Consider the following 26,425-nt stretch of genomic DNA (forward strand, 5'->3'; position numbering starts at 1 on the left):
AATAGTGCAAATTCTAATTATGGTTACAAGATTGCAAATAATGTTGCTCGTGTCGTTCAAGCAGACGTTGTTTATCAAGTTGGAATTTCTGGAACCGTTGGTGATATTCATACTGAATACCGCCACACTAACACTCAAAATTACACTATCTAACGGGCGTTTCGACAACCAAGTTATCGTCTTCAGTGACTGAAGGTAAACTGTTTAGCTTCAGTCTCTGAAAACGATAAATTGGTTATCGAAACGCGCGTCAGACAAAATGGTAAATAATATCATTTTTCATCAAGCGAATAATAATATCTATATTATTTTCGGCAACACAGATCGTAGAAATAACCTATTCTTTTACTAGTAGGCAGGAACTGTTATTTAATTTGATATATTTGATAATTTATATGTATCGCCAAGAATCTGGGCTCAACAATAATGATAACCTTCTACTCCTACTAACATACTGAAATATTTTTTATATATGTATATATAATAAGAATTCTGGAAACCCAATAATAATAAAAGCTTATATTGTAGTTAAACAGTGTTGGGGAAACACTGTTATTTTGCCTTTACGTACTAACTAATGATTTGTTGTATTTCCTGGCTGAGGTGTTTCTTACTATGCCGAAAAACTAAAACAAATCTAAAAATTCATCACTAAGATTGTTGGTTGAAAAGTAAAACGTCCCAGGAATACAAATTTCAAATCAAATTCTTTGTAGAAATAATATCAAAACAAATGTAGTATCTCGATTTGGAGATGGAAACTACTCCGTGAAACTAAACACATTCAATACATTTCCTAATTTCTTCTTACACAGTTACTTATGGGTTGATACGAGAACAAATATCTGAGATGTGGAGAATAGACGTAAATACATGATTCTTCTTAATGATTAACAGCATTCAGTGACATCAATAAAAATTGACATGTAATTTAATACGTGTTCTTCAACAGTAAATTATATTAAATATAAATCAACTTTTGAAGTGAGATTCTCGAACAGTTGTTAGTGGCTGAAATATTAAATACTTTAAACATTGAAACACCTTATAATTATGTCCGATTCTAGCAAAGTCATTATGTCTACAAGAAACTTAGCCTCGAGATTAAATATCACCTCAATTTTTGTATACAGTGCGATTCATTTGTACCTAGAGTTGAAAAGAAATTTTGTAGGACATTCAAAACTTTTTTAGTGAAATCACCCTCGTAAACTTTAGAAATTTAGAAATATGGGACATAAATGTGAAGAATAATCTCTAATTGCCAATCCAATTGATATATATTACTAAAGGCCAAGTACAGTAATAGGATTTATTCTGTGAACCTTCGTAAAACTTTTCGTACCTTTCCGTTTTCTTTCCATCTTCCATTTAGAACAAAATGGTAATATTTTCACCGAAATCTTGAGTTTTGGAATATAATGATTTAAAAACGGTTCTCCAATTATTCTCAAGTAACGGAATCACCTTGTACATTTTTCCATCAAGTTTTACTAACACGTACAGCTAGGTATGAGACGGCGCATTCACCCGTCAATCAAAGCTCATTTAAACCGGAGATTTGACAGGTTAGATTGGAGTATACCCAAGTTTAAGACCGCCATGGTGAAGACAGAAATGCTTGTAAGTGACAGATGTATATGTATAATTTCCTATTTGAAATGCGTGATTACTAACAGGTTAAAAATGATGACTTTATTGTTGTATAAGTTTGAAATTTTACGTGGCCACAATACCTTTATTAATTTTTTGCAAATTCGAAATAAACCTGAACAACGACTGATAAGATTTTTTGGTTTCTTAATATAATATTAACATGTCAATTTGATATCCAATTTATTACAAATATATAAATTAGAAACACAAGTGATATGAATCTTTGAGTTGAAACAAGGTAAATTTAGTAACGGTTCAAAGAAGATTAGTTTTAATTTCTGGATTTGCTACCGAATCGACGATAATCTAAAATGTTTCAATTGCAAATAGTGAGTGAAAACATTAACAGTATCAAAAGATCGTACTTCAAAAATAAATTTATTTCGTTTTCATTGGTATTAACTGATATTTTAGAAAAAGAAAAGAAATATTCAGTAAATTTAATTAGTCCATATACTATAATAGGTCATAGATGTGTTAGCCGTTAGTCTTCTTTTAGAACTTTTGAAAATTTCAGTGTAATTTTGTGCTTGAATTACTGAAAAATTTATTTTGAACGACTCCTGAAGTAGGATTATATACGTATCCTGTTTTTTCCTTATTTCAATATATTATATTTTGTATTATTGTATTACCAATAACTAATTTAGTATACCAACAAATAATCACATAAAATTCTGTAGAAATAACAAAAGATAAAGCTTCATCTAATATCTGTGATATAACAAGCAGAATTTGTTTAATTTTAGAAGTTTAAAGGTTCATTTTACTACCCTGCCTTTACTTTCTCAACAAAGTTCACTAGTTATTTTTCAAGGTAAATAGTTATTCAAAAAGAATCATCTCAAAAATAATAATACCTGAGTTGAGCCACTGTATCCGAGAAATGGCTATAAAGCAGACGATAAAAAGGATTCCCATAGCGCACTTACACTGTTAATTGTAATTATTGTGTCATAAAAAAATTCATGCAAATAAAATTTATTATATAATTTTATTCTAGCCATCAATTTGATTTATTTATTACTTGCTAGATAGTTACGAGGGTTGCCTTTTAAGTGTTCAAAAAAAGTGAAACAGAAATGATCAAGTTTAAATTAAAGTGTTTTGTTGCTTTCGAAATATTCGCCAATAAGATCTATGAATTTTTGCATATGCTTAAACCAATTTGGAAACATTTTTTCTACTGCTAATATCGTGGAAACATGGTTTTAAAAGTATTCAACAGCTTCTTATGACGATGAAAATCGCTGAGAACGCATCTTTTGTTTGACAGTTAATAACAAGAAAAAGTTATCATTAAATATGGTGAATACGACCAATGAGATATTAATTCGATATTTTACTTCTTCAAATATTCAGTTGTTTGACGTGCTTTATGGGAGATTGCATACGTAAACCATCTAGAACATACCTTTCTCACAACTAAATATGCATAAAAAAACGATTGTACTGCAGTCTGCGATATCGTAAGAGATACCTCTGACTATCTATAAGCCACATGGAAGGGCAGGGACAACCGATTGTGGTCGGTCTTCTTTACATCATCACTGATGGACGCTCGATCCTGACGAAACTTTGCAAACCAATTGTAAATTATCTTTTCTGATGGTGCTTCATTATCAAAAGTTACACGAAGCGATTCTATGCATTGTTGTTGAGTATCGCCTTTTTGAAGTAAAAAAAAAACAGCAACGTAAGCCTTTACCGGAGATCTTTGGACAAAGTTGCTTCTTTCAGACTACCAACAACTTTCAGGTTTCACAATAACAAACGTCAATGTTCATAAATGCAGAGGCGCTACAACTCCTAACAACACATATTGTTCTATTATAAAAACTTAAAAAGCAACCCTCGTATTAATAGATTAAAAATCAAATAGATTTTGGACGTTTATAAGTGAAATTAATATCATTATTATATATTAATATAATAGAAGAAAAATAATTTTCTATATAGAATGTAAATTAGGAGATGATAGATTTCCTAGGTTGTTGTATATATCGATTTTCCAAGTAGAAATGATAACAGTACATATATTTTTGCATTATTAGAAAACTCAAGTTCTCCATCTCTGAGTTATCGGTCGATAGAACATAACCAAATCAACTATTTAGCCTCCGTGCTCATTTATCAACAAAAACAAATTTGGAGAAAAAATGCAGATACATTACGCAAATTACATAAAATCATGTGTGGTCGATCAAATACAAATTTGACGCTAAACGAACAGTCACAAATTTAATCATTTAGTAATCGGATTTTTTAGTAATTTGATTTTAGTGATACTGATAACACCCAACTGCTATTTCTATAATAGTAAATCAATAAAACCAAGATTGTCAAAAATATGTGACAGAAGAGCTTTCACTATATTTTCTTATTTAAAATGGTAGCTTACAAATTTAATTCTACTTTTCGGAATTCGATTTCGAGTCTTGTTATAATTTTCCTGATAATTTCTCACCTAATTTTACTAGGTTATGGAATATTTTTCAGCCAAATCATAAGAGGTCGTACTAACAGTCCGTACTTCCTATTTGTTCGCATATTCTTGTTACCACGTGGTGAATTTGTATGTTTCTCATTTCGAACATGAATTTTTGCAATCCATTAAACTCTGCTTCAACGCATTTACTTAATAATAATAAATACAGCACAGAGAATATTAATTCACCTCTTTATGCATTCAACTATACTGTTTTGCATATCCATGAAATATGGTAATAAATTTATATAATATAGCAAGAAATTTAGGCAAGATGTTCGTTAAATAACAACTTTAATAAACGAGGATGACAAATATGGACTTGGCACGCCAAGATGTCTAATATTTTACTTGTTCCACACCGAGACATCATCAAAGTTGTATATGTCGATTTATAAAGTTTTTCAGCGGTTTAAACAGACAGTGACGTGACAAACACAGTTTATAAATACAATATTTTCACGTGAAAAAGTCCCTAACTTTTTAAACTTCCTACCGCTTAATTATGCTTCCATCAATAGGTATCTGTTATTTTACTTCTGCCAAGTATCTGCATTATTTGATTTGTATTTGACAGGAGTAGAATTTCCTGTTTGCATTATTTTCGCGGAAAAAACCAAGGCTAAGTTTGGTGAATGCTCTGAACTATTAATGATGTACCAAATTTCGTAGCACAGGTATGGAATATGACGCACGTCTTGGACACTGAAGTTATGGTATCTATACCCGAAAATTCACGGCATGGTGTTGATGTTTCGCATATTGAAAGTGCGTTTCTTGACTGTTGGATCCTCCACAACATACTAATGAACAAACAATACTCAAATCAGTGGGTTTCTCGAAATTTATCGAGGTTTCTCGGCGCCAAGGCGAGATTGTCAGCCAATACAACCCTATTGACCGTTTTTTGAGATGCACCTATATACCTAATACAAATCGACTATCTTTAAAGGGGTGAAATAAATGATGGCGAATATTTTATAGATTCACTAGATAGATACTATGAGGTTTTGAGAACAAAGTTACCACAGTTGTCCAAGGAAAAAGTTCTCTTGCACCAGTACAATGCACACATACATAGTGTCCATCGCAAAGTTCCTAAGTTGCTTCCTCATCCGCCTTATTATCCGGCTTAGCCCCGAGTGATTATTTCTTGTTTCCTAACATGACAAATTTTATTTAGTTGGAAAAAATTAGATATATATGTATATATATACGTATATAAATTCGAAAATTCACGGATGTATTGAGTCATTTTTGTATCATCTCCCACCCAAGGTTGGAACGTAAGAACTAAAATAGGATTAGTTACTTAATACTAATATACCTAATATTTTTTATAAAAATCACATAGAGTGTTTAAAAATTACCCTTCTATTCGTTTATAAGGGAAGAAACTTAGTTCAAGTTCCCATAATTCAAACATAGGAATTATCATTTTTTTTTAAATAACAATAATCGTAAGATTGAATTATCCAAATTGAAATAAATCAAAGTTCATAACCAATTTACTGAGAAGCAATTTTAGTCAAATAAAAAAAAAATTGGAATGGACATAATGGTAATAAACCTTGAATTTAAGAAAATAACCAATATGGAGAGAGAATATGGAAACTTCAAACTGGAGAGAAATAATTGGGGGTATAATGAGGATTTAAATAAAAGTATACTATGTGTTACTTTATAAATACAAATTCCAATGACGTGCATAAAATATTGTAATTGAAGTTAATTGACAAAGTCAATGATAACCATAAAGTCTGAAGTGTTGTTTTGGATATGTAAATAACATCTTTTTTTAAGTAGGGATAAAAGGTTTTTTGTTTGATTTGTTAATAGCAACTTGTAGAAACTAACGTAAAGATTTCAACAATACAAACAAAATAATGTCACTTCTATTATCCATTTGTTATTATTAGTCAATGGTTCATGGCAACAGCTCCTCATGAAAGTAAATAATGATGTTAACTGTTTATTATACTTCAGAAGTTTAATGCTAGTTGATTGACTGTTTTCGAATTATGTTAAGCTTACACAAGACAATTAAAAATAGGACTACACTGAAATGAAACTACTAGCAACATTGTTAAAAATTTTGAAGTTGACCTATCGCATAAATTTCTTTGTATATCTGCTTCTCATAGCGAACATAGAGTTCGTACTGAATAATTAAGTTTTTTGACGTTAAATTATCCAATCTATCTATTATGTGAACTCAAACATCATTCAAATCTACACACTCTTTCGTGATACTGTGTACAATAATAATTGAAATCAATAAATTACCTACTTTCAAAAAACGATTACCTTTCTATTAATATTCAAACAATATTCATATTATTCCGATGCTAATGTTATTAATCAAAGATTTACAACAAAACAAATTTGATTATAAACATAATACAACAGTCTTCTAAACGATTGATAATCAACTATGAGATCATCACAGTGATTTTCAATTCTGTCCTGCGAGACTTTAATTTACTTCTGTAGCATAGACTTGTTATTCGCCATACGACCAAAATGTGTAGGTCAAATAAAAATCATGTCTATCAATATACGGAAATGCACCAGTATGTATGAAAAAATATCTCAACGTCCTGGATAAATAATTTTATCGAGGTACATAATAACCATTCAGTGTCTGACCAAAAATTAACTTAGTGTATATTATACGAGTTAAACATACCTTGTCACTTGCAGAGTATAAATTTTCAAAAATTTTCTTGCAACAAAAAGCCAGTCTAGCCGAAATCTTGTTTTATATAAACTCTTTTATGGAGTATCTTGCATCTTCATCCATTATGCATGTATGATATTCTCTATATAAACGATTAATATCATAGTCCCACCAGAATTCATTGCTCAAATCTGACATTCCCATTTTCTCACTCACATAAAGGTTAATAACATATCGAAGTACTCAAACGTTTAATATATTTCGATTGTTAATTAACATATTGATTAACAATATTCAATATTATTGATTTCTTCACTATAAATACGAGGATTAACATAAGAAATATAGTGAAGAAATTTTTATTAACAGTAAACCGAAAACCTAAAAGAGAATTAAAAGTCATAGGTGCCTATCATTTATCCAGATAATCACCAAATCTATTTAGGCATTTCTCAAAACGCATAAATGACTTGTTTGACCCGTCTTGGCCCTATTGAAAAGAACCGTGTGCTAAATAAGTGCGCAAAAATAGGAAATAGACCTTGGCCTAATCTGAGCTGTAGAAAGTATAACTTCAGAGTTACTACTAGAAATTTCTCAATACTTATTGCATTGCTTCAGCAATATGGTGCATGACATTGAATTTACTCGCAGATGGTATAATCTTAAATTTCTTTATCGTTGGTGATCCAGGGCATTTACTCTCCATAACTGCTTTTTTTGCTTGTAGAGACGAAATTCGTTTAATAGTAAATAAGATAATAAGATGGTAAAGAATGTTGAGACTACATATGATTCATGTTGTTTTGTACTTATCGGATAAGCAAAAATTTCCACACGAGCCCAATTTTCTAAGTGTCTTACCATTTCAAACTGCACACCGACTATATAACAGTTAGTGCTATGTGTTTCAAATGCTGTGGCTTTAAACCATTCTTCTAATTACTTATCGTTGAATTTTTTTCATAATGAAATTAATAAAACATATTAAAGGAGACATTTTAAACATTTTCACTAATTGAAAGAATATTAAATGCTTTTAATTGAAATTAATTTTAATTGTCTTCTTGTCAAGTTTGGTATAATTAATAACATTAGTATTAAAGTAATGTTTTTGTTTTTTAATGAATATGTAATTGTTTCTAAAAAATGCCATCATCAATTTTCACGTCTTGATTTCTAGATTAAATTATTTTTAAAAGTAGATAGAAATATGGTAATGAAAATATAAAGGAATATGTACACCATGATTGTACTTCCCATGTGAAATAAATCTAGAGCATTCACATAAATCTTGATATTAAACCAACCATCAAAAAAACAATTATTTCCGTAAATATTCCTCAACAATTAACGTTTAATACTTTCATTCGCGCAGGATGTTCGAATTTCTGCTCAGATGAATAACAGTTTGATTTTAATTAAAACTTTATGTCGCTTTATATAAAGTTTTAATTGGTTTAGAAGCATCGAAACAGTTACAAAAAAAATTATCGTACCGGTGCTAATGTGGCTCTTCAGTTATTATTACATCCACGTTTTCTGTTGATGTCTAAATTAAAACGAAAGTTTATTATCATTTTATCACCGTGAATAAGTTGACACAAAATATGGTCTCTAACAAGAATAATATTCGTCGAATCCTAAATAAATCAATAAGTAGAAATAAGAGAGAATATGATAAAATATTATATCAAAGCTATTTACCTGTCTCAAATGAGTATTACATTCTTCTATCATAATTTTTTTCACGATTGATGTAGACAATTTGATATATACTTCACCCCCTGATCATATTTAGGGTATGATTTAATTTAATTTAATTAAACGATTAGTTCAGGTGGCTATTTTTATTTTTAATACCACGTTTTTGACATTGTTATTTCTGCTACTTAACAACTTAATGATCGATGCTTTCTCACAGTTAATTTGGTGCAGAAATCATTTAATTCAATCGAAGCAAATTTCAAATGTCGAAAATTATCATACATGAAAGTGTGATGAGTCACTTGCATATTTTGTCGGTATGTCGCATTTGAAATTTTCAAAACAGTTGTATTTAGTTCTACAAAAACATTAAATCGAAAAATAAATAAAATTTATGAGAAGCATTACAAACTATGTTTTTATGAAGTCTAAAAAAGTAAATTTGAATTTATACACCTATTCCCACAATTCGATTGTAAATATGAGAGCCAAGCGTTCATTCAAGCTTTTCGAAACTGATGAAAGTTTCAAAATATATAAAAGAGGATATTATAAGGGCGACATAACGTTCTGTATAGTTGCACCTTATCTGCATTATATGTATAATATTTTACATTTGCCATCGGATTGTGACAGGTTTCTTCAAATTCTGTTTTCCTCTTTTAAAACGTCTTAAAAACGTGATTTTCAATTTCTTTTATTTATATCTCTAGTATAAATTGGAGTGATAGAGTAACCGAAATCCCCATGGAGGTTTCAAGGACCGAAAAATTGAATAATGAAGAAGAAATCTAAACATTGTATGAAAGTTATGTTTATTCTACTATTGCATAAGGCCTAAGAATAACAACAATTATTATTTTACAGTTACGTTCCCATATACACTATTTGTTATAATCATTATTCTTTTTATAAGAACTTTACAAGCGACAATCGATTTACAATGCGGGATGCCACACCTTCTTAGACGTAACTCAACGTACCTAATGTGCATAAAATACCTACAAGTGTCAGAGAAGTTACTCGTAATATTTAGGATTGTTCTTGATGTAATCGACAAACGAATTTATATAGTAAATCTTCGAAGTAAATATCATATTGAAAGCTTAATTCATAATTATTTATTTCATTAAAACTTCTCTTTTTGAATATTGGATTTTTTGGGTTTAACTCGATTTGCATTTGAAGTGACGAATACTTTTTCACTAAAGATTTGACGCCAAATGTTATGTAGTTCTGTTCAACTGCTTTTACTGAACTTGTACTGACGTAGTTAGACATTAGTGTTCAAATCATCATATTTAATCCAGGGAAAATTGCAGTATATGGATATAAATATCGTGACAGGATGGCAGACTAAAAATGTCGGATATTGTGAATATGGAGAGATAGAGGGTTGCTTGTTATTGATACTTGATACCTAATGAAATATTTTTTATTTATTTAGTTTTGATTCAATTTCATTTAGTATAAGTTTTCATAAGATTTGAAATATTGCGCCATATCACCACGTACAAGCTGATAACAAATCAAGATCAAACGTTTAGGTTTAGTTTTATATAGTTCAGACAGCTTAATAGTTTTCCAGAAAAGTGTTTTTATTAATTACACTGATTCTAGTGATTGCTGGGCAAGTACTTAGGTCATATTTTCTGGAGCATATTGAAACTGCTCGTAGTTTCGTAACAGATGAGTAACAAATGAAAACATCGGCCAGTTCCCGTAATCAAATATGCCACTGTGTACATAGTTTTTAAGTATCTAAATGACATCTCACTTTCAAATTCGTAGATGCTACTCTATTTTCAAACTGATGACTGGTTTTAAATACAAATACAAAGAATGTTAGCAGCTAGTTCTAATAAAAACTATTCATATAAACTAGCTTTTACCCGCGGCTTCGCTCGCATCGAATCCATTAAATAAGTATCAGAAATAATTATAATAGAAAAGAACGAACTCTGTAGCTATATTAGAACCTGAGATATAGATCTTTGAATGTAGAAAAATTGCCAAAAACCTACAAAAATCCATAACTCCACATTGAATGTCCGGGCCTAGCTCCTCTCCAACTCAACCGATTTAAGTGTTCGAAAACTCAAAAGAAAGAAGGTGTTTCAGCGAGTGTTCTTAAACCAAAAAGAAGTCTCTATCTTGAATAGAACCTGAGATATTGAGGATAGAATGTGTGTATGTGAAAAACTCCCGTAAGTAATGTACAGGGGGAAATCGCAATTGAGCATAACTTGAGAATGGTGAAAATTAGATGAAATCCGTTGGTTGATGGCTGATCTGTGCATCAATACCTTTAATTGAAAAAAAATAAAAGCAAATCGGTTGGGTAGAACGCCTGAACGGAAATCCTCAATTTTTTTAATATATGTATAAGATGAATCCACTATTACAAGTTACATTACTACTATAAATAGTTTAGATTATTATACCAAAATAGTTTCAACTTCAAAAGTAAGTTATTATTAACTAAGATTCAGTACGGCACTAACTATTGCCACTAGCGAAAGATGTATCTTCTTTTAATTTTTCTTTGCTCTACAAATAATTGATTGTAATGTATATCACAGTAACATTACACCATTTCTATTTAAAAATGTAGTTGAATTTATATATAATTAAATTCGAGCTGGTCTGTTATAATAGTTCGTGTATCTGAAAAGAGATCTATTCAAATATTTCAGTGAAAATGACCTCGCGTGTTTCTAAATCCATAAATTATTGTACCTCACGCATGGCTATGCCAACCCAACCAACGATGCGTTTTGTTTTGCATTGTTTCAGCTTTCGAATGTTTGTTTTATGATTGCTGATTATGTAGGTATACGATACATAAAAATATGTTGAAAGTAGTGGAAAACATGTTTTCACAAGAAAATCTAAGTAAGAAAGACGATGAGAGAAGAAAAATTTTTTGTAGAGTATGATTGAATACGCTTTTATGAAGTTATTTGATAGATAATATACAGTACTATTTTCGAACAAATTAATTTATGAATAAGAGAAAGGAAATTGTCATGTGTTAGTATTTCTAGTGATATATCCATATCTTTATATTCTGACAACTACAAATTTATCATGACAAAATGTCGACAAAATAATGATTTTGCCATTACTTCCAAATGGTGACTGTACGTGGCCACCTTAACATTTTTATAAAAATTTTATCTTTTCAAATTTTCAACAATCATAACTGAATATATATGATCAGTTGCATTAATAGTATTTTTGTTCTTCCATATTTTATTTGACTTTTTCTGAAATAGGGTACTTATAACGAATTTCAGCTATTTCACTGATTCAAACAATCAATGGATAAACTTTTTTAGAAATCATTCCAGGCTGCGTTTCAAATGATTTAAAATGCACCTCTGCCTAGAGTAAAATCTTTTCATTTGATAAGTCTTGCCACTTTAGTAAAATGTTATGAAAAATTGCGAATATTCATCAATGCGACTCAAAAACGGTTTATAACGATTTTGCAAGTCTAAGGAATGCCGTAGAATCTCATAAGTGTGTTTAACATTATTTCTAGTCCATAAATTTAGATATTTGATACTTTCAAAATGGTAAATTTTAGTGCAGAAAAAGTTTCCATATTATCTACTGGAGCCAATCAAAAATAAAACAATGAAAATAGTGTTACATGTTTGTACATATTTTTCATTACTTGTATGGAAGTAAAAAGCTTAACAAATTTTGTTCATATCGCATATAATATTTACTCAAATTGGATGTACACCTTTTAAATATTTCATAATAGAGAGAACAGAGAACAAACCTAGATAACTCAACATATATTCCTAGACTAAATTTGTTCGCATTAAGGATTTAATAGAATCGCTTAGTTGAAGTAAACACGTAACGCCTAAGGACTCTTATCGGCCTTAAAAAACTCCATGAGGACCACGGGCAGGATGCTGTCATATGATATCGTACGACGAAATTTATACCAGGATTTGGAATAAATATTTTAACAAAGTTTATATTTGCAGTGTAGATTTGATTCTAATGCCATTTCGTATTCTAAGCTAATATATAGAGGATTAGAGTTAGCGTCAAGATTCATAATTATTATAGATAACATTTTAAACTATAAATGGAACCTATTGGATGTAAAATGTATAGTATTTTTAACGTTTCACATTTCAGGTGAAGATTTAGCCCAAATTGAAAATATGGAGATTTTACTGAAGCTATTATTTGCTTCTATTTCATTGAATAGAAAAAAATATGTACCTAATTTCAAATTAAAGTTGAAATATAGTGAAGATTTATCATAATTAAATCGTCAATAGATTTGCTGTCAACAACTGATGCAATAATGTTGTAATTCATTATTTTTCATTGACGTCGTTATTTATGAAAAAGAAAATCTTCTAAATCAAAAAATATTAATTAACAATTAATGTACGTAAAATATTATACAAAGTGTGGCGTCAGTATATATTTCAAGGTTATCCAGTAATGGAATTGTTGCATAACGTATTATGAAGTCAATTATGTTGAGTGCCATAATTAAAGACAATCAATCAGTTGTCTGCAATAATTACCACCTTCTCTTCAAATTGATTAATTTTCAAATGAATAGATTTATTTGATATTCAAACTGCGAACTCTACAATAATTAAAATTATTTTATCCTCTAGTATTATAGAAGATAGATCAATACATGAATAGACAAGTAATCATCAATGTTATCTCATAATATATTCTCAGCAAAGACTACGTATTTTACTGTTCCAATAATATAAATTGAATTTATATGAATAAAACTAAGAAATTTGAAATTATTAAAGATATCATTGCAAAACTACTATAAAACTACTATCTTCATAATCCATCATTCTATCGGGAATTCATCATCTTTCACTACACATGATCCAAATATTACATTTATGGAGAACTCAATCTAACAACAGATCGAGTTGCTTCAGATTTATCAAAAGTGCAATGGAAAATTTTTAATTTATACAAATGTATTCTCCACTTCACTATTCACAATATATTCTTATTTTCGTAATTAAAATTATACAAAATTTATTTTCCATTATTTATTACAGGTATGGCTGCTACTAGTATGAGTCAATCTATGGCTTCTTACTATAATCCTTCAGCAGCTTATGGTTCACTTAGTGCAGCTTCTATGGCTGCGGCAGCCGCAGCTGCACAACAATCTGCTGCTGCAATGTCTGCAGGATTAGCGGCACCAGCACAGGTAACTTCACTCAATATTTTCCTACAAAATGGCTGAAAATTTGTATAAATAGCTCAAACTAATTATAATAAGCACTATTCAAGCACTTTCGATATACGAGTGTGGTTCAAATATAAACCGAAATTTTGCTAGTTAGAGAGCTGTTTGTTACAATTTTTCTAGATAGTCTCTGTCGCATTCATACACTTTTGCCTTCTCTTCGGAAGCTTTCGGATGCCTTCTTCGTAAAAATCTCACGCATAAAAGATTCTAATTCCACTCAGCTTTGGAATCGCAGTCCGCCAAGTGCCTCTTTCGCATGGCGGGACTATAAGAAGGGTGTACCTGTGTTTCCCAACCCAATTCGCGGAGGCGCGTGCAAACTTCCCAGCGTGTGAATTTTTGCTTAAAAGTCTTGGTACCCTTTTGGCTGAAATTTTGCGGTAAACGAGTTGTTCTTGAATAATTTGCTCATCACTACCTACGCTGATGGCCAATTAATCAACCATATCGCGAACAATACTGCCTCGGTTTACCAAAATGAGTTTTTCTACAGCGCTGAAGTTCTCATCTGGGGCGCCCCTCATGTGGTAACTTTACCACCACTTCTCGACCTTTTCGGACCTTTCCATCACCTTTCCATCACCCTCGTACATAAATATTTATGAAACCAAATCAGATGTGTATTATTATTCACTTCCAACTAAAAGAAACCACGGAATACGGAAAAATATTTGAAATTAATAATTATTTTTTGCTACGTGCGTTATTAAAAATCCGTTTTGACGCTCTACAGACAGCCAGTGTAGAAATTGTCTTGTAGATTTTTGATAACAATGAAATGTTTAAAATGAAAACATTCTATGTGATTTAGTTCTAACATCTAAGGTAAAATCACAGGATTAGTGATTAATTTGAAAGTAATATCTGACAATTAAATTTCAAGAAATGAGACGCCAACAACTATTTGATGAATTATCATTTCTTAAATGTTCTAAAACATTTTTCGTATGCAGTAGCCACGAGAATATTTAGCACTGTTTATTTTAAAGAACAATGGTCATCATAGGTGATCAGTGAAACAAGCAAAAATCAGGTATACACAATTATCACGAACAAGAGAAACAAATGTATATTTTTGAGCTTTCTAATTCAATTCTCACTTACTTAATAATTGAAAACGAATGGAAAGACAACAAATAAGTGTATTGATGGTGTTGGTTTAGTTTTTGTCTGTGTTTACTGTTTCAATATATGAACACCAAACGCTAACACTGGAAAACATATCTGGTTTCATAACATTCACTAAGAGTTGTGATAGGTTAAATAGAGTAATATTTTAATCCCGCAAGGTTATATTGGCATATATTTGTAATGGAGATGTTATTTAGTATTTTTATATAAGTTAATTGGAGTTAATTATCACTATATAAATATATATTCAATGAAATGACGTTATGTAATAACACCGAAAAAGAAAAACACCGAATTATTACTAAACGTAAATTCGAAAAAACGATATATCTTTGATGATATTTTCTGTGTTTATAACTCACAGCTCTATAAATTGATATAATGAGACTAAAAAACACTAACCAAGACACTTAACATCAAAAAATTGAAAATAAAAAGGAAACAAATAAGCAGATCAAAACAAAAATAGATAGTGGATAAGAGGGAAACATGAAACGAAAAATTAATGGCTGTAATACCGAATAAAAATGTTGAATAAAAAGATCATTATTAGTTTACCAAATACGTTCGCAGAAATCTACATATACGCATCAAGGTCTCAACAAGCTCTATACGAGGTTTCAACTTGCTGCTTCGATCTATTTCATTATAGTAGAGCTCGAACTACCACTCAGTTGCTTTGAGAAATGTATCAAATTGAGTTTCGTTGACTAAAGAAGGATTAACACCAACATAAATCAAAAATAGAATAGAGATTGTTTACAGTGGCTTGGGTCAATCATTTTCAACAATTAAAAATTGGTCCAAGTTGTTTCACTGGGACCAATCATTAGAAGATGACCCACGTACGGGAGGTCCATTACTCTGAAGATAGAAGAAATTGTTCCAACTGACCGAAGCCTAGAAACAGAAGAAATTGCAGCACAATCAAGCATTTCCAAAATAAGTGTTCCAACGATCCCACAAAGCTCTTAAATATGACAAAAATTAGTGCAAGGTGGGTGCCTCGAATTCTCGACGCAGTCAAAAGCAGCGTCAAGTTGTGAAAATGTGAGGGATTTTTAAAGCTTAGCCGCGAGGACCAAAAAAGTGTAATCCGATCAATAACGGGTGATGAAACTTGGTCTTTCTCCATTATCAGACATCCAAAAGAGATTTCATGGAGTAGCATCGGAGAGAAGAACCTGTGCCAAAAAAAATAAAGGTTACGAAAAGCACCGAACAAGTGATAGGTAACTAAAATATTTTGGTACTGCGAGGATATCTTTTTGATTGCGCAGCATATCAATTATCCAAAAAAGGAGCGGCAAAATCAGCCGAGGTGTGCTCTTGCTTCATGACAATGCTCCAGTCCACACTTCTTCACTTTCGAAGGCTACTGTACATGAATGAGGCTTCCCTGAGATTCAACACTCACTATATAGCCGTGATTTATTCGTGTACGAACATTTCGACTCTAAAAGATATATCATATTTTCATAGTGGCATAGAAGCTTTAGTCAGACGTTCCGAAAATTATTTGGAAATAAAGGCAGAATATATTGAAAAATGATCACATTTTTTTTATTTGTGGCCTTCTTTTTTATGTTAGGCTAAGAACTCATGGACCGCCCTACATCCCGGGAAAGATATTGTCAATTACATTTTTTATTAAATGTTTACTGGCGTTGTAATTCCAATATTTATACCTAAATCAAAAAGTAAAGATAAAGAATTGTACGTAAATCTTGACCAAACACAAATTATGAGGATTGAAACACAACCATGAAACAAATAGAACATGTATATGAATTGAAGTGGAATCCAAATTTTAGACGATTCAGAAGAAAAAATTACATCTAACGTGAGCAGAGCATTTGGCAAAATAGTTCTTTAAGAATAAGAATATTTGGAAAATAAAACGTACGAAAGGTTCATATTACCAGTGATCTAGAAACCAGTAATTAAGAGTAATTAAGTCATGAAATGCTGGATGTGAGCTTGAAAGACAAATACGTAGAAAAATTAGAGTTATCGACATCATCGACATAATATAGTAATATACTGTAACATTTTAAGGTTTCGAAAAATAAAAAGATCCACAAACATATGGACGTGCCAAATTTTATAACTATTTAAAAAATTTTTGACGTCTCTTTTCAACACATCTTATAATATCGATATAAGCATATATATATATATATATATATATATATATATATATATATATATATATATATATATATATATATATATATATCTACAGGTCTTAATATCAAATGAAATTTTACGTTTACAAATAACTGTTACTATAATATACTTTCGTTATATTTAGGAAGGAGGCCCACCTGGTCATTCCTCTCTAATTGCCATTCGGACAAAAAGTGACTCGGCATATTTATATCCAGCCGGTACTTTCTCACACTCCGTTAGTCACAGAAAATACGAACTGTACGTGAAACTTCGGGGGATTATCATCAATTTGTTATCCTTGTGTTCGAAAAGACATCAATTTTAAAGCTATTCAAGTTTAGGAAATGGGTGAAAAGTGCAAATCAGTAAAGATATCAGTCTTTCCATCAGATAGCTTCCTTCAATTTGATAGCAGAAAAACAACATTTTTACGAACGTTAATCTTTCACGAGGGCTTAATAATATTTATAATGTATGCGCAAGAAGTATAAAAAGAAAGAATATATCTCTAAATTCTATCATTTAAAGATTTGCATTCTTGTTTTTAACGTTTGGTGTACAAATTTTATAATTAAAAATATTACGTTTTTCAAAATCGTGCCACTCGAGGGATTGTTTAACTTGAGAAAAGCAAAAGTGGAAGAAAATACTGTATAATGATTATTCCATGTTTCCAGCTATGCTCCGAATATGTGAACTTTCCAAAATCGTTTCTGGATATATAGAAATGAGCTCATAATAGCTAGTATTCTAATTTAATCAATATACAGTGTATTACTTCGTGTATTTTCAACTAACTCACTAAAAATCGGCTCTTTATGTGTCTTTTAATTAAGTTATATTATTGAAGTTAACACTGAATACGATAATAAATCCGTATTTATGTAGCTCTCCATCACGACCCAGTTTCCTTATTCGTTCTCTCCAGTTATAATTTTCTGAAATAGTATAACAGACGCCTTGGTAAATTCGAAAGATTTACGAGTGACATACTCCAAAACGACACGGTAAAACTTGAAAATTCCATCCACAAAGAACCGGAGTAATACGTCATGGCATTGTGAACGCGAAGAGCAGCACCTTGCAGGACAATTTAGGACATAGATCATCTCGGACAAAGGACTCTAACGATTTAAATATATCCCCCGCGTTACGCTCCATTTCTTTTGCTAGATGCGTACAGTCAAGCTTGAAAATTGGTTTACATTTTTTAATAAATTTATAGTTGGGATTTATATATGTTTAAATATTCTAATATTTCATTCTGTACAATGTTTTATTTAATCAATCAGCACTGAATATCTGAGTGACTGTTTCCAATGCAAAAACAAATTAAATCAATCAAGCTAAGCCAATCATTTCGTTATCAACTCTAATTCTTATCAACTTCTTCTTCTTATCAACTCTAATTTACCATGGATTTATTGAATAGGAGTTCAACAATGATTATATTCTGTAAACAGGTTGATAATAACATCCAAAAAAATTCAAATTCATATTATCTGAACTATTTTGGTCTCCAAGTGTATAATATTATTCAAAATATAACAGTGTGAAGTTTCAATAGCTGAATAGTTTTATAATGCAATAAATTAAATATCCTGTACAAGCATTAATCTAGAATCTAGATTCACATAAACCCTATTTGCGTTAGCGCTTACAACCAAAATATTGAAGCAGCTCAATAAATCTGTGTGACATGTAGTCTCAACTGAAAGAAAAATACTGCTCCTGTTGACAGAGATTAGTCATTTGAGTACCGAATGCTTTAGTCATCACACTCGAAAAAGTTGACATAATTCACGATACAGTTTTGGACATCGGAGATTGAAAGCGCGAAAATTATGGATCTCACATGGCTCAGTTGTTGAAATTTTAAATGATAATTTGGTTATGAGAAGGTTCCCACGGTAGTGTTCAGTGTCCAACTACAAGAAGTTTTTCATCGTTTCGTAAACTTGGATTTACTACGAAAGACCAGAGACCAAAAAGCAGTCTAAAAAGTGGATTTTCTTTGGTTGAATCCACGCCAAATGTGGATTTGTCATTCACTAGTGATATGGCATTGTTTTTTTATATACAGGTGGTATAATCCAAATGAACTATCTCATCTTCCACGTTAATTTTAAAATTATACATCTTTAGTCAGCTAATAAACAAGGATTGATTTTCTGTCCAAAGCTCAAGTTTTTGTATGGTATTGTAATTAGCGATTTACTTTCTGATATATGTCCAGCTAAATCTTATAATAGAATAGGATTTCAGACATCCCAAAATAAGCCATTTTCTCAACTTTTTAAATTACAATATCTTCTACCCTAGACAAAATAGAATTAACTAGAAAACAACCGAGATCTCAGAGCTTACAACGTTCAGCATCCCAGGTTTGGTAACTAAAATACTACGCTCAACATTTTTCTCGTAATAAAATTGGTCCCATTTCACCGATACTCATTACATGTATTGCTTTGGCGGATTCACAGATTGGCCAACTGTAGGCTATGAATCTTTTTCCGCCTCTACTGGCCTCTGAATTTCGATACCTTGATTTATACTTATTCAAATTACATTTTTTATCCAAAAAATTTCAACGTAATAATGTGGAAGCAAAAGGTTTATGTAAGATCCTTCATTATTTTCCCAACATTAAATGTTAAAAGACATTATTTTAAGCAAAGTTGAATCGTGTACTACTTTAATAAGGTATAGTATGTTTTAAAACTTTTTGAGACTTATATAATGTGAATAGTTTATACAATAAGAAACTTTGATACATATTTTTTATTACACTCACAAATTAATAACAAAATCATTAGTTATATTGTCATACGAAAACTTGTTCATTAGTTCTGACACCATAAAAGAGCTAAGGCTTCTTGGCTTCTTGGTTTTAAATCGATAGTGAATAGTTCTTCATTATTTTCAAGCAAGAAAAGTTTCTCTCATCTGAACAATTTTACGCTGGTGTACACAGAGCAATACCAAGTAAAAAGTGAAAGGTAGCTTTGAAAGTATCAGCATTCCTGAACTAATTCTGTTTCTATATCGCTAGGATACAATTTTTCTTTTCTGTTACCTCGCACCCATTCCAATATCTTCATCAGGTGTGTCATCAAATCTTCTTATTTGTTATATTTTTCCATTTCTCTTATATATTCTTTCTATACGCTTAATTCCATCACCGTTTAGTCTAAAAACTCGAAACTCTCTTGTTCGTCTCATCAAAACTCATCTTAGTGAGAATAATGTTGTTTCTAACTGGAAATTGCTAGACAAAATTTGCCGAATCTTGAAATCTACTGCCCTAGGCTACATCCTACTCAGCCTGCTGGTAAATCTACCACTGGCTCTCAAACAACTACAAATTCTTATTCTTAACTAATTTTTAAATATGTCTATACAATAGAATATGACGTAAACATAAAATGTTCAATTACATTATTATTGCGTTGCAATAATAAACAGATTGTGTTATTTAATTTCATTATAGCTACTAGTTTTATCAAAAAATTTACTTTTGAAAAGTTCGAATGTAAAAACATAATGAACATGCTACCGCGGTAGTCACAAGCGCTCATAAACCTCCGACTTGATCACCTCACTTGACTAACTAAACAGATAAACCCGTTTATTTTACAATCGAAACACCCCAGCATACATACATTACGTTTTACAGGATAGGATTTAGAACATAAAGGTTGTTTTCAAATTTGTTAAGATACAGAAATGTACATATTAGAAATATTATCTATAATAAATAATGTCGGTTTCCAATGTTTACTTTGTTTATTAAATAATTGTATTGATAAAAAGGCCTCAATATTCGGAGTATAGCACTGCTTTTTCAATATCTCCTTTGGATTCATACTTTATTCCACACAGGGGAACGACCAGAACGCGCTTTAATCTTAATTTAATGTATTAACAATACATGAATTTTAAAAACGTACTGCGTTGTCAATAATCAAAGAGACAATGATCAAATGGAAGTGAAGCAATAGTACTCTTCATATAATTAGATACTAGTCTTATCAAAATTACGACATGTTCAACTTGAGAAGTAGAAATTTTGCACACATGAAAACGACATTCCTTATAAGACATCCTCTACAAAATGTCCAGTAGAATCTTTCCTAATAAGCAACGTATTCTTCCTTTGTGTTTACAGAGCAAAAGATTCTTTTTATCATAATCTTTCCTACATTACCACATGTGTTTATAACTCTCAACGTTTAAACCCATTTCCTATCCTGTTTCTTGTTGTTACGCAATCTCTTAAATACTGAACTTTTCGGAATTAATATACATGTTTCGTTAGCTCCCTCTTTCCTCATTATTATCCATTATTTGGATCGTTTAAAATAAGAAACACTGCAAACGCCTCATCAATTTGAGGGGAGGAAACAAAAAATTTCATACATTTCTTACTCATGTGGATTATATTAAAGTTTTCTTGCATAATTCGTTTACAGGTTTCTACTCTTTCACTGAATCCTATCCTGATATATATGGTCAACAGTTAACAGAAATTAATGGTCACAATTTTTTTATCGTAAAAATAAAAGTATTTCAGTCATAAAGTGACCGCTAATCCTGATTTAGTAAGCTTTGTTGCCTTGATGAGATATACCTTAAGTATATCTGTATGCAATTTATTGGATTTCTTGCTCCATCTAACTCATGGTAATGCCAACAAAGTTCTCGTTTTCATAATAAATAAAATAAAACACATATAACTATAAAATTTCACTTTTTCTATGAGTCACATTACTCGAAGAGATGAAATACTAGTAGATATATTGAAAACGATTATTTATTCTAAATTATAATTCGTCATTTTCACAAACATTATTAAATTTTCCACCTTACATAAGATTTAAAACGAATACGTATAGAAAATAGTATTAATTTTCACCCTTTAAAATTGTGTAGGTATATAAAAATTTGCAAATGTTTCCGAGAATGACCAGCTTCAGGTTTGGAATGGTAGGTAGAGATAAGAATAGAATCATATTAAGTGTGCTGAAAAGTTCCTAGGCTATCACATACGAGGATACTCCCAGAAGTACCTGCCCTAACAAAAAAAACACAAAAATTTTTGAAAAAAATATATTTATTTTTCAACATAATCTCCTTTTAGCTCCATACACTTTTCCCAGCGATGATCAATAAGTTCGATACCCTTTTTATAATAAGAATCGTCAAGCTCTTCAAAATAGCCATTAACTGCCGACATCACCTCTTCATTGTTCAAGTTTGGAGACAGAAAATAATCCGGGGGAAGTAAATCAGGCTAAGAGGGTGGATGAGGTAGTAATTCATTAATTTTGCCCATTGCAGTAACGGATGCTGGTCAGCTGGTACATTGTCTTGATGAAACAACCCTCACTTCTTAGCCAAATGCGGTCGCTTTTGCTTGATTTCTTTGCTCAAACGTTGCAAATAGTTCGCATAATACTCGCAGTTGATAGTTTTTCCTTTTTCAAAATATTCGATGAAAATTATCCCACACGCATCCCAAACAAACCGACGCCATGAGCTCTAGCTCAGCTTTTATATTGGTTGGGTTAAGACCTTTCAAATAAAAGTATTGTATCACATAACGATGACCAATTTTTTCAATGTTTACAAATTCATTAAAAACGTTCACTAGTGATAGCTGCCAAACAAATACTAAACAATGTGGTGTCTTCAAACTAGAAACATAAGCTGTATAGATTGTGTACTTTCTAATACAGTGGTATTTTTCAAGGAATTACCGTCATCTCTAGTTCAGGCCCAGTACTTCTAGGCCCATCCTCGGAGATTACTCTACTAGTATTAAATATTTATATTTCAGTTCTAATCTTTACAAGACAAATGTATATATTTGAAAGCTGTCATACAATTAGTTTGTAAATTATAGCATTTTGAGTGAAGCAACTTCTGTTGGTTCGAAAAATTAGAAAAAAAGGATTTTTTGGGTCATTGAAGCATTGCTTTTTGGCATAAAAAATAATAATAAAGACAAGGCTCGGCTTTAAAACACGGAGATTTCACCGACATTAATATCAAAAAATCCACAAAATAATTTCGGATAACAGTAAGATAGCTCTAAAGGTATCAAACGAAAGTGTCGGAAATATCGTGAATGAATCTTTAGATAAGCGGAAGCTTCGTTCAAAGTAGGTACCGCGTGAGCTCAAAATCGGTCGAGAACAACAACAAATTGATTATTCCTAGGAGTTATAGTGTGATAATGGAAGAAACATGGCTCTATCATCTCACACCGGAGACCAATCGACAGTCAGGTGACTGGACTGCACATGATGAACCGAATTCAAAGCGTGAAAAGACGCAAAAGGCGGCTGGCGAGGTTATGTTATCAGTGTTTATATAATATAAACACAAGCACAAAATACAATAAAAAGAAAGTGTACCATGTCACAAAACGATGGAAACGATGCTAAAATTGCATGACTTAAATTTCGAACAACTATTTTCTATTCTCAGATCTCGCTTGACAGAAATTTTATGCTGATAAAGAAGTTATTACCGAAAGTGAAGGTTAGAAACAAATGGTATCGAAAAACTGTAGGATCATAATAATTGTTCTCCTCCTTTCGAGGCCATTGGATGATGGAATAAAATTCTATAAAAAAAATATTTCTTCTATGCTATCCTACGAACTTTTCCGCCCACCTGTTATATAGGTTAATATTAGAATAAATGAATGGAGGACCATCAAGAGGAACAAGAACGATGCAATAGGCTAAAATAGAATAATATTCGTATTATTAGAAAATTGGTCGTAGCACTTTCGGGTCTTCAGATAAAATGATTGCTGTACTTGCTAAATCAAAATTTTTAGAGAACTGAAGATGTGATTTTAATATAATTCTGTTCACTATTACACCATAACTACTCTGTCTGACAAGCGTTATCATATTCAAAGATCGAAGATAAACGGCGCGACAAACAGTGTAATTGGTTGTAGTAGTAGTGTGTAGTGTAGTAGCAAAGAGTATCAATATCACCAACGGTTCCCGAAATTTCAACTTAATATGTAAATATCAATAAAAATTACATAAAGCAGCAAGCTCTTATACTAACAACTCTACCAAACTGAAACGGTATTGAAAATTACAATTACATGATAATATTTATGCAGAGCAACATAAATGTTTTGTTGAATGAAAAGGAAGCAAACTAAAGAAACATATTATTATTTAAGAATCGTCCACATGTTTTGCAAAATTATAAATCGTTTGTTTGTCAAATATCTTACGTGATAGGTACAAAGGTTTTCATAATAATATATATGACTCTTCGAGATAAGTAATATACTTGGAACCCTAAAATTATGCCCACCTGTGTGATATTTTGTTACATTGTTGCTGACAGCAAACACGTTTCTCGCATTTTCGAAGAGCAGGATAAGAAAAAATCAATACCCGCAAAAAGTGGACTGTTGTAATGAACTTTTCATTCGCAGAATTAATTAAATTGTACATTAACGTGGATATTTTTCAGATTTCCCAGGGAAAGGTGATTTATTTTTTATGTAAATCAGAAAATCTACAATATTATAATGATCCTCTTTTAGTGGAACTAATTTGTATGTCAAAATAACGAAATTAACCCAAGCAATCTTGCGAGTCTAGTGTATAACTCAAGCTTTACGTTGCTACTCATATTCACTCCATTCATGTGTTGATTCTACGAAACTTTTGTCTTGAGTTTCATTCTTCTATTTTCACTTTAAACTTTAGTTTATCTCGTCTCAACTGTTCTTCATAATTTCTGGTTAATTTTGGCTTGGCTTTTTGTAGAGTTGAGAAGCTATTAAAACATTTTGCTTATTAAGCCTTTTAAAGAATTACGATGTGTATCCAGCTCTTAATTACTCTTATATGTATACAAAAATGGACATTATATTTCAAATGGAGAATATTTCATAGAGCTCCAAATCATTTTCCTCTTCCTCCTCACCGAATAATTTTTCTTCTAAGAAGGCTACTACTTAACATTTGATCACAGAATTTCTGGTAGCCCTACCGCTACTTAGCCCAAATTAAAAACGTTCCGAAACATGGCGCCCACTCCAGAACATGTTGAGTTTGTAGCGTATGTGCGACCACACGATTCCGTTAGTGTTTTACACAGTTACACAAAGGTTTCGTCCGCTGAATGCCACCATTGATGAAAAATATTCACATCATTTCTTATGTCATTTGGTTTGTTTCAGGTTGTTAGTTCAATGGATGCCATGAAATACTCAATGGAAGCCGACAAGTACCGTTCGCCATATATGCCACCATCAACTCTGGCGATGTCTATGTACTCAGATCCAAAATATATGGACACTTCTTCAAAAAGCTATCTCGAACGGGGGTACCTTGATTCTACATCTGCTCTTACCAAAGCTTATTTCGAATCTTCAAAAATGTATATGGATGCAAACATTGCAAACAAATATAGTCCTGATACCTCCAGGAGTTATTCACACGGTTCGTATTTTTTTACTTCATTTCAGCTCCGTTAGAATTTTTATTGAACTCTCTTGAAGCATGTAATAAGCTGAAATAATTTGCATAGTACTAGTACTTAAATATACTTAAATTGGTGTGAATTATAATGGTCATCTTATTTCTGCTTAAAATATAATCTTTGGTTTAATCTGAAGAAGGACTTAAGTTTCATTTCATTATGATTCTTTTTCAAGGAAAATTAAGATCTCCACAATACATACTGTGGTTACCTTAAAAAACTAAATCCAGGATGAGGTTTTCTACTCCTACTTTATAAGAATTATTATTTTGCTTCACAAAAATTATAAACAAAGCAGCGCCTCTAAGGTTTATGCGGGACCGGTAGTCATTGCTTCTCTCATACCCAAACAGATCAGCATGTGAATCTTGTTCAGTTTTATTTGTCCAGTTTTCGACTACCAAACAAGCGCTGCGTATGTAATCATGGGTTTAATTATTGTATATACCATATTGTACACACAGTATACCGTCTTTTTCATATTACCGCAGTTGCTTTTGAGATTACCTTGTCCAGATGATTGTTTCGAGTATTTATTTTATCCAGGATGACATCCGATATTTTACTGCATTCGAAAGTATCAAATCAGTTCCATTGAGGATAGGTGCGCGTATATTTGCTTTTCTGTTCCTTTTAATGGGATTAATGTTGTTTTGCTGGAGTTGATCGAGAGTTGCTCTTCATCATCCCAATTTTTAATTGTGTTTAGTACATTTTGCATCCTGGCAGAGATTATGCCGTTACTATACGCTCTTGTAGTATCGCTTCGGTCCATTTTAGAATAGGTCCG

General features: G+C 31.3%; 1 protein-coding gene across 2 annotated transcripts in view; it reads left to right on the forward strand.

The window, feature by feature from the left end:
• Window positions 1-26,425, forward strand: part of LOC130892492 (transcription factor Sox-19a) — a 76,926-nt gene that overhangs the window by 41,608 nt on the left and 8,893 nt on the right. For both annotated transcript variants that reach the window (XM_057797936.1, XM_057797943.1), the window contains exons 4-5: window positions 13,607-13,761; window positions 25,334-25,595. In XM_057797936.1, coding sequence (XP_057653919.1) covers window positions 13,607-13,761; window positions 25,334-25,595 — 417 coding nt within the window. The remainder of the gene's footprint in view (window positions 1-13,606; window positions 13,762-25,333; window positions 25,596-26,425) is intronic.

Source organism: Diorhabda carinulata, chromosome 1, assembly GCF_026250575.1.
Source record: "Diorhabda carinulata isolate Delta chromosome 1, icDioCari1.1, whole genome shotgun sequence".
Lineage (NCBI taxonomy): Eukaryota > Metazoa > Arthropoda > Insecta > Coleoptera > Chrysomelidae > Diorhabda > Diorhabda carinulata.